Here is a 14826-nt window from a genome sequence, read left to right as displayed (position 1 = left end):
TCTATCGTCTAAGACACTTTGTACCGTATCAATCCACCTATATCTTGGTCTTCCTCTGGGTCGTTTTGCTGACAGGTTGGCAGCAAAACGACCCAGAGGAAGTTTTGCTTTGCTAATCTTTCTTCGCCCATTCTGTTTAAGTGACCATACCACCTGAGATTAGCTCTGCTAACGCATTCCTGGATGTTGACAATGTCAAGTTCTTTCCTAATATCCTCATGTTTAATATGATATGCCATTGATGCCATCTGTTCACGCCTCTAATCTTTCTCAGGACTCGCATATCTGTGGTCTCTAGTCTTTGGCCAAGTGTTTTACTTCTGACCCAGCTCTCAGATCCATAAGTTAAAACTGGTTTGAAAACTGTCTTATACAGCTAATTTAGTGTTCCGACTAATTTCTCTTTTATTCCATATGAATTTATTCAGTTGACTTCCTACCATACCAGCTTTGCTGATTCTGTTGTCTATTTCTATATTTAATTTACCATCTTCACTAAAAATCGTGCCTAAATAGCTGAAATGTTATACTTGTTCCACAGGTTCTCCATTCACAACACAGTTGGCATTTCAATGATTCTGCCTATTTTCATTGTCTTTGTTTTTTTTATTGCTGACCTTCATACCATATCTATTACAACAGCTATTCAATTTAGTCAGGGAATCTTGCAGACTTGTAGCGGATTTATTTAGAAGTATAACATCATCCGCATAAAGCAAAGAGCTGACATCACCATCTCCAATTTTGATATCATGTTTAATACCACTTTCCTTCATAATATGATCCATATAGATAATGAATAACAGAGGGGATAATGTACATCCTTGTCTCACACCAGATTTAACATTAAACCATCTTCCTGTACTTCCTTTAATTCTACCTGCTGACTTACAACTCAAATAAAGACTAAGTATTGCGTGATATAATGCCCCATTGACACCATATAACTGCAGCGTATTGAATAGCTTCTCTCTTGGCACCTTGTCATATGCCTTTTCCAAATCGACAAAACTTAAATACAGATCTTTGTTATATTCCCATGCTTTCTCGACTATTTGTCGTCAAGTGAAGATCTGATCCTGACAGCCTCTATTTGGCCTGAATCCAGCTTGTTCTTCAACAAGCTTTTCTTCCACAATTCTTCTCAACCGTTTCTCAAGTATACTTGCATAGATCTTGCCAGGAGCACTCAGTAGGGAAATACCTCTGTAATTCTCACATTCAGTTTTATTTTCCCTTTTTATGTATGGGTACAATGAATGCTCTACTCCAATCATTGGGAATTCGTCCCTCTGTCCAGGCTTTCTGAACTATGCAGTGCAGCCACTGTAAGACTCTTATACCACCATACTTCAGCATTTCTGGTCGAATATCATCTACCCCCTGCTGCCTTGCCACATTTCAAGCCTTTGATGGCGTTTTCTACTTCAAGTATGGATATGTATTCCTGACTGCATGCCTGCTCAGTATTTTTTACCACTGTGCTGTCATCACTGCTTGTTTCATTTAGCAGTTTTTCAAAGTAATTACTCCATTCTTCAAGGATATCTTTTTCTCCCGTTTTCATGTCACCTTTATCATCTCTAACTCCTTTTACAGCACTCTTTTCTCCATTCCTAAGCTTCTTCAACAACCTCCAGAATATTTTGCCACCTTCTTGATATTTATTTTCTATATTCTTGCCAAAGTCTTCCCATGACTTTTGTTTAGCTAGTTTTACACACTGTTTAGCTTTCTTACGTTTGTCTCTGTATTCTCTAAGAGCACAAGCTGACTTATTTGCCAGGAACTTTTGATATGCTTTCTTCTTTTCCTTCACTGCCTCTTTAACTTCCTGTGTCCACCAGGGAGTTCTGATTTTTTCATCCTTTCAGACAACCTCACCACATGACTCTCTGGCAGAATCAATCAATGTTTTCTTCAGCGTTTGCCACTGAAACTCCAAGGTTTGATTCCTGTTCTGAAACTCTTTCAATTTTTCTTCAATAATCTTTGTGTATTTTAGTCTACAGTTCACATCTGAGAGCTGCTCAACTTTTATTCGCTTTAAAACTTTCTTAAATGTTATTCTTTTCAATATGAAATTCAATTTTATCCTGCTCAAGACTAAATAGTGATCACTTCCAATTTCAAATCCTCTGTGCACTCTGGTGTCCTGCACCAGGGAGAAAACATCACTATCAACAATAACATAGTCAATGAGACTTTTCTTATTCCTTGCCTCTTCTCTCCATGTGAATTTAATATATGTGTGTGTTTATTTCATAGTTATTGGGGATTTGTTAGTTGATTTATTGATGGTAATATTATAATTTCCACTCCGAATGGACAGATGTTTTTTAAAATCGAAATTCGGTATTTGGAGATAAAAGTTTTTGATTTTCATTCTGGTTTCTGACGAACCACTTTGGGGGAAAATTTTGCAAACGATTTGAAATATTACAGAATAATAACGTAACTCTGGATGGATAGGTGGAATTGAACAAGTTTCAGTAATCTCAATTTCAGTTGCAATCAGACAATTTTTGTACTATCTTGCGCGAACAATTTGAAACGGAATAATATTACATGTTAGAAATCATAAACTGTCTAAAGTACGAGTACAGTTAGCCAAATAGGTTAATTGTGGCGAAAAATGACATCATTACAAAAATGCTCGTGAAAACACTTTTATGCTTGTTTTCATTGCTCGCGTACTGTTTCAGGTTTCAAGCTAATGAATAACAATCTGCAATTGTATTATTCAACTACATGAACGTTTTTAAATATGACATATTCTGTGAGTGAGTGGATGGTCTTCTAGGCTATATTCACGAGTGCCAACTACTATTACTGAGCGAAGAAATCCATGATAAAAATTCGATGCGAGCAATATATTTGTGCATTCAAATTGTACAGATAATTGCAGCACGCACGCGTACTTGTTATTTCTGACAGTGTAAGAATCCGATGTTCTCTCTGTTTTATTTATCCAATTTCACTTCTAGCGAACTTCCCGCTCTCCTTCCCTTCGTTGGCAACTTATAAATTATCAGAAAAAAAGTATGAATAAATTTTATAATATTAATATATAATAGTCTTAAATGATATTTTCTCAATAGTAATATTTTGAAATTTACTTATTGCTGCTAAAGAAAATCCTGGTTAGGAAAAACAAAGTGGGGGGGGGGAGAGAAGTAACGGAGCACCTATCTGGTTTCCTTCTGCCCACATTTGTTTTGAAAAACTTGATAATAATTTTAGTAAACTGTGATTGATTCTTCTTATTATTGTTCTTGTTATTCTTAGCTAACTCTTAATTTTAGCAGCTTTAAAAGATCAGATTTACCTTTTTTTTTTAAATTTCAGATTTCATTGATCCATGGCTGATGGTCTTTCACAGAGGAATCCGTCTACGTTGGGTACTCAGCCAACAGAACTTACATATACTGAGCTGTATCCTGTATCTCCTCTTAGAAAAAGGAAGAAGTTAGACAATGCTTCTGTGTCAGTGTTATATCAGGAATCAGTTATTACCTGTGACCAAATTCCTAGCTCATGCCAGAGAAATGAACCAAGATTTGTGCAAGAACAACGACGATTATCTGTATCGAATACTCCAGATCATCCAGTTAGCTTGTCTCAGACAATGAAAGATAAAAAACGACAAACGATTATGACAATGAAATGGTAAAATATCTTTATTTGAGCAAAACTACTTCTTTAAGTAGAAATATTTTTGCTATTTTCTAAATAAGTTAATTGATAAATCAAATTTTGCGAAATTTGTTTTAACTATAAAATCATTTATGATGAGATATGAAGCAGGTGACTAATTATTGTTTTTTTTTTTTGCTAACTATAAACGGCTGACTGCAATTTCTGTGAAATCGGAATTCATTGGGTTGAACATTAGCCAATTAATATTAACCAGTTTTTGTGATTTGGTTTCCGAGATTAAATGTTCATCGATATTTAATTTCGTATATAAAGAAAGTTATTTTTATACAGTTCTGCGTATAAAAGACTGGAAATTAATCAAAATCAATGAGATCGCAATGGTAAAGGCAAATACTTAATTATTAGTGAAGCTTCGTGTAAATTAAATTCAACTAAAAATCGCATATATAACTGATGCGTTTATCTTCCAGGTTAGACGAGAATTACTCTGCCTGTGATGGAGTCTGCCTGCCTCGAGGTATCGTGTATGAACATTACTTGGATTTCTGTCGCAAAGAGAAGTTGGAACCTGCTTGTAAAGCTACATTTGGAAAGGTCTACAATAATAATAACTCACAGTAAAATTAATTTTATTATTATGTGTTTGTATTAATTGATATTGTAATTTTTTATTTTTTATTTTTTTTTTATTTTGCGAAATAAAAACGAACACATTGGTTATTTAAACCAATTTTGATTTTTGTGAAAATCTACAGAAGAAATTATATAATCCACATAAAATTTTAAATTTCGTCCAACTTCCGAAAGCAAATATAATTTTTAGTTGAAAAATGTATTTTATTTGTATTGTAGAAAAGCTGTTTGTAAAAATTTTTAAAGCACATTAAAATTAAGATAATTATAACATATTGTTTTATTTTGTAGGTGATCAGAACAACATTTCCTCACGTGACATCCAAACGACTTGGAGCAAGAGGCCATTCAAAGTGAGTAATCGACTCTTGAAATAAGTGATATTTCAGCAGCAAAAATTTAGTTTCTCAGTCATTATAAATGTCGTATACTGTATTTGCATCCTTATTAACTTAATCAAAATATTTTTTATTATTACATCTAAACAAAAATTTAGCCACTTCAAAGGTATTCGGTATCTAAAAACGTTAAACCTGGAAGTCGTCTGCTTGCATAACTTTTCGGCGAGGGGCGCTGCATATTAAAATAAATTAGTGCTCGTGTAACAGGAAGTAAAATATATTTTACATATATATTTTTCAATTTTCTTTAAATTAAATTTATTGCTCCGAGTCAAACGTTAAATGCTACTGAAAATTCAAAATGAAAATTTCTTCCTAATTTTTCCTTTGCATTACTCATTACTGCACATATTACTGCATTACTAACTAAATGCGAATTTTTAATGCTTACTATGTTTTTGCTAGGTATATTAATTTTTTTTCGTAGAACATTTGGAAGAAGAAAGAAAGAAGAATATTTTTAAGCTGATATTTCACGTTTTTTAATTACCATTTTTATATATACTATCTTTCTTTTTATTACTCTTCTCTCTTCTTCTACGCGTTATTCCCACTTCCTATGCAGGGTCCGCGTGTTACTTTAGATGCGACTCCTTGTTAGTACTACTCCCAACCGACCCGTCGCCTGGTCTGCCGCTGGGGGGATATATTTTTGACTGTAGAGGCGTATGTTCACGGAGCCGGTTTGCCTGTTTGCGGGATGAAAAACGTCAGATAAACTGGCGGAAAAAACCCTACTGACCGCGCCCAAGACCGGCTAACTTGGCTATGCCTGAGGAAGATCCTCAAATTCCTCACGTCTACAACGGGAATCGAACCTGGAACACTCCTTCCCCAGGCATATGGTTGCGAAGCGCAAAGCCACTAGGCTAACCGCGCGGTATCTTTCTTTTTATTACTATTTTTATAAATTTAACTCCCTACAGAGTTCAATTTTTTTCCCCTATTCTAATATTTGATAAATTTATATGCTGAACTATTACATTGTCAAAGTCCAGTTGTTATTATTTGGATGCATTCATGGAGTTCTAGAATTCTTCATGGAATTTATTTAAATAACTATTACAGTTTCTTACAAAAATATGACATAAACTGACAGTCTCTCATGATTCTCGGTAGTGAATGGAAGAAACTTTAGTCTAGTGGTATCCTAACTTGGGCTCCGCGGCCGCTTCAGGAAAATAAAATAAATAAAAATTGAATGAAATCAAAGAATAAGAAACCAAAAAGTAGAATCCATCACTTCACAGTGAATTTTCATAACGATAACATTGTGATTTCTTAGCGATTTTTCCGCGAGTTTTCTGTGCGTTTGACCTCTTTGTGAGTGTTTAGTTGTGTAGTTAGTAAGTGTTCATTAATAAAGTGTTGTGTTTTGTTCTACTCGTACGTCCGAACTATTGCGATACATTTTCCAGTAGAAAAACGTTACATTATTGATTGACTCAGGTGCTTTTATTGGTTTTCAAGTAGGTAAGTATTTGTATTTTGTTATAAAATGTTTATTTGCTTTATTTTGTATTCTGGGTTATGAAAGATTAAGTCGGTTATTTTCATATTCCTGTGTGATTTTCTCTTAGGCATGGATCGCTGGCTTCAAACAGGTACTTTGAAGAAAAAAGATGTTACATTTGAAAAGGAGGACAAACCAGCAGCTCACTGCATCATTTCGCCAGATGAGCCAATGACCAAAAAAAAAAGATAATAACCTAGCAATGCACTCCAGCGTTTGTTTGTCAAAAGAGCTTTCCGCAAAAGAAGCAATTTCTGAATCTGCGGCGCCACCTCAATCATTGTTTGCAAAACGTGACGGAAATGGGGCAGTGGGGGAAATACCTCTCAATAAAAAACGAAAATACGAAGAAAGTTACTTGAATATGGGATTCAAAAAAACAAATGATGGTCGGCCTCTCTGTGTGATTTGCGGAAATGTGTTGACCAACAGTTCCATGTTTCCTGCTAAACTGCGGCGTCATTTCGAGGGAAACCATCCCGAGTTGAAAGATAAACCATCTGGTTTTTTTCCAAGAGGAAGTGCAACGAAATTTTGGCTTCACAGAAAACTATGACAACACTTGCTAAAACCAATAATGAAAAAGTACTGGAAGCTTCCTACCTAATAAGTTACCGTGTAGCTCGAGCTGGTGAAGCTCATACCATTGCAGAGACTCTTATTAAATCTTGTACAATCGATATTGTCAAGTGTTTGCTTGATGAAAAAGCTGCTAAGTTAGTCTCCGACATTCCTTTATCAAATAACACCGTTGCTAGCCGAATCAGCGGTATGGCTGATGATGACGTGAAAGAGACACTTGTCAGTCGCATCAGGTGTACCAAATTCGCACTACAAATGGATGAATTGACTGACGTCGCCGGGTTGGCGGTTTTAATGGTATTTGTTCGTTATGTTTACTTACAAAGCTATCAGGAGGACCTTCTATTCAGACCACTACCAACCGACACATCAGAGGATGAAATATTTAATCTTTTGGATGAATTCTTCTCATCAAATGAAATACCGTGGGAAAACTGTGCAGATATATGCACTGATGGTGCAAAGGCAATGATGGTCACAATGCTGGAGCCATTGCCAAAATTAAAGAGAAGGCAAAGAAATGTAGCAGCAGCCATTGCGTTCTTCCTAGACACGCTCTAGCCGCGAGAAAAATGCCTTCTGAGCTTATGATAGTGTTGTGTGAAGATGTGGGAAGCCACCATGAGTCCCTCCTGCTGCACACTGAAGTAAGGTGGTTGTCTCGAGGAAAAGCGTTGACACGTATGATGGAACTGCGTGCAGAGGTAGCAGCATTTTTGATGGACCATAACGCTCTATTGGCGACGGTTTTAAATGATGAAGCCTGGGTGTGCAAACTGGCGTATTTGGCCGACATTTTTAGCAAAATGAACGAAATGAATCTATCATTGCAAGGAAAAACTGCCACATTTTTAGATGCAAACGCCGAAGTGTCTTCTTTTAAAAGGAAACTTATGTATTGATTGGATTGTGTGGAAAAGGAAGATATCGATTACTTCCCTCTTACAAAAAGCTTCTTGAATGAAAATAACATGAAGATTCATGAAAAAATACAGAAAAATATTGAGGCGCATCTCGAAGCTTTGAAAGACTCGTTTGAACATTATTTTCCGACAGCTCAAGAAAAGGTGCTTTATGACTTTAAATGGGTACTGAATGTGTTCACAAAAAATCATCCAGCTTAAAGTCAGCGGAATACGAGGTCCTCATAGATTTGACATCTCACAGCGAACTAAAAATCGCGTTTCAAAACCAAAGTATACCGGAGTTTTGGCTGCATTTACACGATGAATTCAAAATCTTGTCTGAGAAAGCAAAATTAGCATTGCTGCCTTTCTCAACTACATATCTCTGTGAAGCGGGATTCTCCGCCTATACAGGTACCAAAACAAAATACAGAAGCCACTTAAATGCAGAACCAGACATTCGCCTGCAATTATCATCAATTGAACCTAAAATAAGAAAACTGTGCAAAAAAAAAAAAAAAAATGCTACCACAGGTGTCTCGCTAAACGTTTATACGTTATTTCATATTATGTCTTAATTTAGGCCTACTGTTGCACTACAGTGCACTCGAGTTACACTATACTTAGTAAAATTAAATAGGAATTGTCTTCTATAATGAATAATAAAAATTTCAAATAACAAATAATGAACGAATATGTATTTGAATTGAATTGGAGGTAATGATTAAATTAGAGGAACTGAGTTTATTGTATGGACCTTATTGTAAGACATACATAGACATTGTCTATCTATGTCTTACAATATAAAGATATTGTAAGATATAGGGTAGGCCTAAGGGGCTCCGCCATAGAAATTGATTCTAAAAAGGGCTCCGCGAGTCAAAAAGGTTGGGAACCGCTGCTTTAGTCATTAGAGTTGGAGTAGTTAGGCGATACACAAAAAGAGAAAAGTTAATTGAACATTCATTATTTCCTTCCAAACTAAGGCAAATTTTTGCCTTAGTTTGGAAGGAAATAATGAATGTTCCATAACGTCATAATAGTATTTCCTGCATTCCGTTCTTAACATGTTTGTAACATGTTAAGTTTCATGTGATTTAAGATTAAATAATGAAAAATATTTGCATGGAGATTTTCCGAAGGACTTTTTCATGTGTTAGCATTATGAAAATAAATTTGGAAATTCACCATCCATAGGTTAGCTCCGTCTAAACACAAAAAATACTTTATTTGAAAGACATCTCTCCGAAAGAAGTCTTTCGAGTATGGTGTAAAAAAATAATAGCTACATGCGATGGCCTTATACTGTGTGTGTAATTTAACTGTTATTTTAATAGTATTACTGGTTTCGTCTTCATATCAGATGACTTGCACGTTATTTAGGGTGCAAATATATAGGGAAGAAAAGATTCAGATTTCGGAATACAAGTATAAACATCACTCTAGTTATGGTCTTTACCACAAGAAAGTAAGGATTACCGTTGTTCAGAATAACTACGCATTGCTGATCTCAAGGAGGTTTCGTTTATCCATTAGCAATCTTGTAGCTGTGCAAGTCTCATAGCCTACATTTAGACGGCTAGAATTGGAAATAATTCTGTAGATATATCTTTCTTAGATGTATGATCTCTGAGGTTCCAGTTGATTTCGTTCCTTATAGATGGGTTATTGTTTGGGTCTGTAGAGGAGAACATTTCTCTGACTATCCTCTACAAACCCGATGGCGAGCGAGCTCACGCATATTGCACACAACTTTACTTGTGTGTTTTTTTAACATATTTAAAGCATTTCAGTTTTACTCTTCCTTTTGAAATATTAAAGAGAAAAATAAAAAATGCAGATTAATTTGGAGGACGAGATATTCTTATCGATTTTCACTTCGTGAGTTTTATGAATATTTCAATGCCGTAAGGTAGGTGAACTTCTAATTAGCTATGATTATTTTTTTGCTTTAATTTCCTGCATTCCGTTCTGTTAGCATTCGGATCGGCGGGGGGGGGGGGCTAGAGGGGTGTTATGGGACAGTGGATTTTATTAAGGGATACCTCTTGATGTCGTGATCCCTCATGTATCCAGGGCCGTATTTAGACTTGCTGAGACCCTAAGCTATACAAAACCCAGAGGCCCCCTACTGTTTTAAATTACATCAGCTGGTCTTTTTGTTTTTTTATTTGAGGTCCCGGCAGATTGCGAGGCCCTAAGCTGTACCTTTTTTAGCTTATACGTAAATCCGGCGCTGGTTGTATCGTAGAGGAAGTATCACGACTGGTATTCAAAGGCCGCTGTCCCTTGATCGCTCCTGTATGGTTATCAGTTTTCAGTGAGATATTCAGGTGTTTTGTAACTAATGCAAAACCGACGAAACATTTTAGTCATGATTAATAAAGAAATAAGTCAGAAACAACTTCAACTTGGCAATAAACCTCCTTATTAAAAGCGCGGAGAGTAAATATGAATTATTCTTTTATATTATTATGTTAACCACGCAAGCAGTGCCTGAACATAGTTAAAATGTTTCGAAGCTAAAATCATTACAAAATTTCGGCGTGAATTACTATGATATTGCAGTCACAAATTCTGCCCATAATTTATGTTTTTACTTTAATCAATGATCTTTATGAGCGATTTCTCTTGATGGTTATTCTAAACTGTTTGTTATCATCAGATCTAAGGCAGAAATACAGAATAATTAAGTTTAATAGTTTTTATTGTTAATTTTAAGGAACTATGATGTACTTAAACTCAGCGCAGGTGCAAATATAAACATAACGTGTTTTTGACTCAAATTAAAAACATATTTTGGCCTTAAATGAGTTGTGGCAAACTACTCATCTCTTATAAAGCATCAGTAAGTTATGTTAATAAAGAGGAAGACTTGGCCGTGCCCAAATTTTGAATTCAAGTTTATCTTGTGATATTGTAACGGCACGTGTGGAAACTGTACTGGTCACTAACTATAGAATAACACGTATGCCACAGTAAATAACTTTTTTTTATTATGTAAAGTTTTCTTCTTATGCGTCATCAGTACAACTCGATAGTTGTACTGATGTCTGATGATACATAAGACGAAATATTTACATAATAAAAAAAAGTTATTTTCTGTGGCATACGTGTTATGGATACTCCACTGGTTTCACTATATAAAAATGTACTGGTCAATGTAATGTTATTCTCTACAGTCTACGAAGATTAATGTTCATGGTTTGAAGAGAATAATCAAGAACACTATGTAGTTAATAGCGGTTAACACATCTAAAGAATAATCGATTTTTATTAACTGCTATATATTTATTTCCTGCTACAAGGACATCATCAGTGAGAGAAGAAAAGATCAGTTAACAGTTCAAAACAGACATGAATCACGTAGCAGGTTTTTTACTTATGCACGTCGTCGTCGATATATCACAATTTACTGGGAGATATATAAAATAGTAAACTGTGATTACTTCCCACAACTGCATGGACATGTATTCGAAACGGTTGAGCTCGTCACTAGACACAGTTACCGATCCCAAAGAACTCAGTAACCCTGTCTACTGCCCATGGAAGTATGGGAAGAAGCGTCCAGCATTATTGAATTCTAGAAATTTCATGCAGCAGTGATGTTTTTGGATTCTAATCACCTCAGAAATGCCGTCTTTCTCTCACTCTCTCGCAAAAAAGTCAACATAAGCAGGATATTTGATAAACGACGTACATGCAGAGATAATTTGTCCGTGATGGATAGTAGAAAAGAAGTTTCCGAAATGGTTTGAAAGTGGTCCATAGATTATACTTGCGAAGAACTCGTATTATCTCTTCTGATGCTTCAATCGATACTTCACTTCCATCTAATTATTGAGGGTTATTAACATATAAACACGTCAGGGCAGTTTCTGTGGTTAAATGTAGTATTGACACTGTATTGCGGTCTGCTTGAGGGATGATATTTATCGATAACTTTCTGAATGATGGTTTGGTTATATCCGTTATTAGTCATGGTCAGTTTTATTTCCTTCCAACAGAAGGAAATCAGCAGAACTGGGGGGGGGGCGTTCTTCGGCGATTAGAATCCAAGAATATCAGGACTACATCAGTTTCTTGGAAGCTTGGCCATGCCATTGACACCAGACACAGTTCTTTGGAATCAAATCAAGATTGTACACCGAAATCGATTTAAATATAATCGTCTATTCCTTGGAACTTGTGAAAGTTTACGGTGCCGTCCTAATCTCAACCTTTCTGATTGCATTATTATTATTTCATTTTTGTAAGTAATCACAATTAACGGTTCGTAATTCTGTGTAATAATGAGTGAGTTATGACTCTGTAATATATACAGAGTTCAAATATATTGTATTTGAAACTCTAAAAACTAACGTTTTTTCTTTTTCATATATGCTCCTGTTACTCAGCTATGACCGAGACACATTCGAGTAAACACATGTCTGTTTTGAATGTGCACTGATTTCTTCTTTCCCTGATGTCCTTCTACCAAGGAAGAAATATACCGGAGCTAATAAATTCTATTATTCTTTACATCACGTCAATAACTACGTAACATGTCTGCTACATATGTTCCATTGACACGTAATCAAGAACATCAGTGCAGGATCTAGTACTTGTGATTCTGTGCACGGCGACCAGAAGACATGAGAAGAAACTCCACATCGTTACTTTGCTGCATCCAAACTTGAACAGGTGGGACAATCCACTCAGGCAGAAAGCGCTCTACAGGCAAACTTTATATCCAGAAGTGTCCATTGGAATGGAAAAGCGCGTGGCTTAGTCTTACTTTAGAGGACTACACTTCCATTGGTCGTACTGCAGGTTTGCATGCTTTGGCCTCAATCGATAATGTGCATTTATTTTATGTATATTCCTTGAAAATTTATGGTTTTCAGCTAGCAACATTTATAGGTTACTCTTTTGGCTGCTCGCATCTCCAAACATCTTCTCTAGCATTTGATGTAAGATAAGTCAATCAGCTCCTCCTTCTCCCGAAGAGCATGACTTCTGTCGGTCACGATTTTAGGCCGAACGTCGTAACATTACAATTGTTATCTGTGGGCTGAACTTCCGCGTTTTCAACACTTTGTCAGCTGTGGACTTGTGAATGCTTTTGCTCTGCAATGGTAAGTAGGAATTCTCCCCCCCACACACACCGAATATCATACTTCCATTTTTTTTTTAACCGCTGTTGGCGTTCCATATACTAGTCGTTTGGCAAAACAGATAAACGACTCCTGAGAGAACCACTAATCACTTTTATAAGCCACAATCTACATACTGCATCCTGTTTCTCGCATTCGCAAGTGTTACAAAACTTTTGGCAGTTATTATACTACTCTGGCAGTGCTTTACTTTAAAGGAGATGAAAACAAGGGATTTAGAATGAGTGGATAGGAAGTTCAACTTCCTGCCCATATTGTGACCTTGAAGTTCAAAGGAGATGGTATAAGAGTTGTGAATACCACATAAAGTGATGAGATCGTGAGAACACTCACTGGTAATGACAAATTATTATTCCACTGCATAATTGATTAATTAGGCAATATCTATGGCCACTATGCCAACTTACTTGCTGGAATCGAGGGTGATGAGTCTTTTTTGAAAACAGTTCAAAGGCAACAAAATGAAGTTTAACATTGAGGTTTTAGAACTTCAGCTATGAAGACCGAAGGAATAATTTGAATCTGGGAATAGGAGGGGTAATATTGGGACATAAGATATTAGAAGAACGTACCGGATAGCGGTGTTGCTAGATGATGTGGCCTGCCTATACAGCGCGCATTTATCACAACTCGTCATATAGCGATATGACCTGATATTTGCATTTATTAGATTTACTTTTTTTTTGTCTAAATGTTTTTGTCGCGCTAAATGTTTATCGAATTTCATTTGTAATAATAATAAATCCATAAATCAGAACTGTTATATAATAAATGCCACATACTTAAAATCTTTCGAAAGAATTTTGGGGTCATCGGTCCATATTTTTCATGTTCCTTATTAGCTTTCTTTTGATGAACTGTTTCAAAAAAAGTTTATCCTTTGAATAAAATTATTTGTTGTGCACTTTGCTCTCAACAAATTCATTATCACGACATCTCGTGTACACTTTTTTTTAGGTATCACTATCATGGTATTGGAATCAAAGAGAACAGCGAATATTATCACACTATGTACTCTAGTAAAGGATTAACAAGGTATGTATATTTTTCTTTATAATTAAACTTATAAAGTTTTCTTTTTTTTAATTTATTTATTTTGAACTGGGAGAAAGAAGACTGAATTGTTGGTTAAAATGAATTAATTCAGCAGGAGTAGTGATGAAATTAGCAATGTTCTACTGAATGTAAATGTTTAAGTTCTTAAAATCACATTTCTGTGTTTTAGTTTAATGCTGAGATAATGTGATACAGGATATGGTGATATTTAAAGAATAATATACGGAGTTCAAACCTACAGTTGCGCTGCGGCTGAAGTTTGCTCAATGGTAATTAGAAATTTGATCTAATTTAAATTTAAGAAGACCATAGTGTCAGGATACTGTAGGTATAAACTTCATAATATCAGCGTTATAGTTTGCAGAGCAGCTTTGGACAACATGAGATTCAACTAGCAACTTCTCTCTCTGTGACTGTGTTTAAATTATATCCAGTTACTTTATTACTTCTCAGAGTGCGACTTCAGTCCAGAGTTTAGGTTGCTTGAAAATTATTAGTCAAATGCATAATGGATACTGAGCTTTGGGAAAATTATTATTACTCGATTGACTAAGGTGACTTCGTTTCGCATTCATCACTCATGTTCGCGCCTAACAATTAATTTTACATGTCACAGACTAAGGATACTTAAAAATCAATGGCTAGTAGGAGTGGAATTACAAAGGAAACTAGCAAAAAAATACACCCTTGGCTAATCCGAATTACATAATTATAACGGCTTTCTCTCTCTCTCTCTCACACACACACACACACACTAGATATTTTCTATTAAGAAAACGAGAGAGGTAATAATGATGCTTAATGATTATGCTTAACCGCTGTAGCCAGCAAGTCTGCAAATGAGTAGAAGCGAACCGAATTACCGATTATTATTATTATTATACCTCCAGGGTGTCAAGGACTTGTTGAGAGAGACCATA

At 35.6% G+C, this 14826-nt stretch overlaps 1 protein-coding gene across 6 annotated transcripts in view; it reads left to right on the top strand.

Moving 5' to 3' along the window:
* Nucleotides 1-14826, top strand: part of LOC150099659 (DNA-binding protein RFX6-like) — a 295066-nt gene that overhangs the window by 51147 nt on the left and 229093 nt on the right. For all 6 annotated transcript variants that reach the window (XM_090404483.1, XM_090404484.1, XM_090404485.1 and 3 more), the window contains exons 2-5: nucleotides 3349-3669; nucleotides 4131-4254; nucleotides 4585-4646; nucleotides 13808-13885. In XM_090404483.1, coding sequence (XP_090260609.1) covers nucleotides 3362-3669; nucleotides 4131-4254; nucleotides 4585-4646; nucleotides 13808-13885 — 572 coding nt within the window. In that variant the 5' untranslated portion in view covers nucleotides 3349-3361. The remainder of the gene's footprint in view (nucleotides 1-3348; nucleotides 3670-4130; nucleotides 4255-4584; nucleotides 4647-13807; nucleotides 13886-14826) is intronic.

This window comes from Typopeltis vanoorti, chromosome 14, assembly GCF_054136105.1.
Source record: "Typopeltis vanoorti isolate ZY-2024b chromosome 14, IOZ_Tvanoo_1.0, whole genome shotgun sequence".
NCBI classification, from domain to species: Eukaryota; Metazoa; Arthropoda; class Arachnida; order Uropygi; family Thelyphonidae; genus Typopeltis; species Typopeltis vanoorti.
Note: the sequence above shows the minus strand (reverse complement) of the source record. Positions and strands in the feature narration are given on the sequence as shown.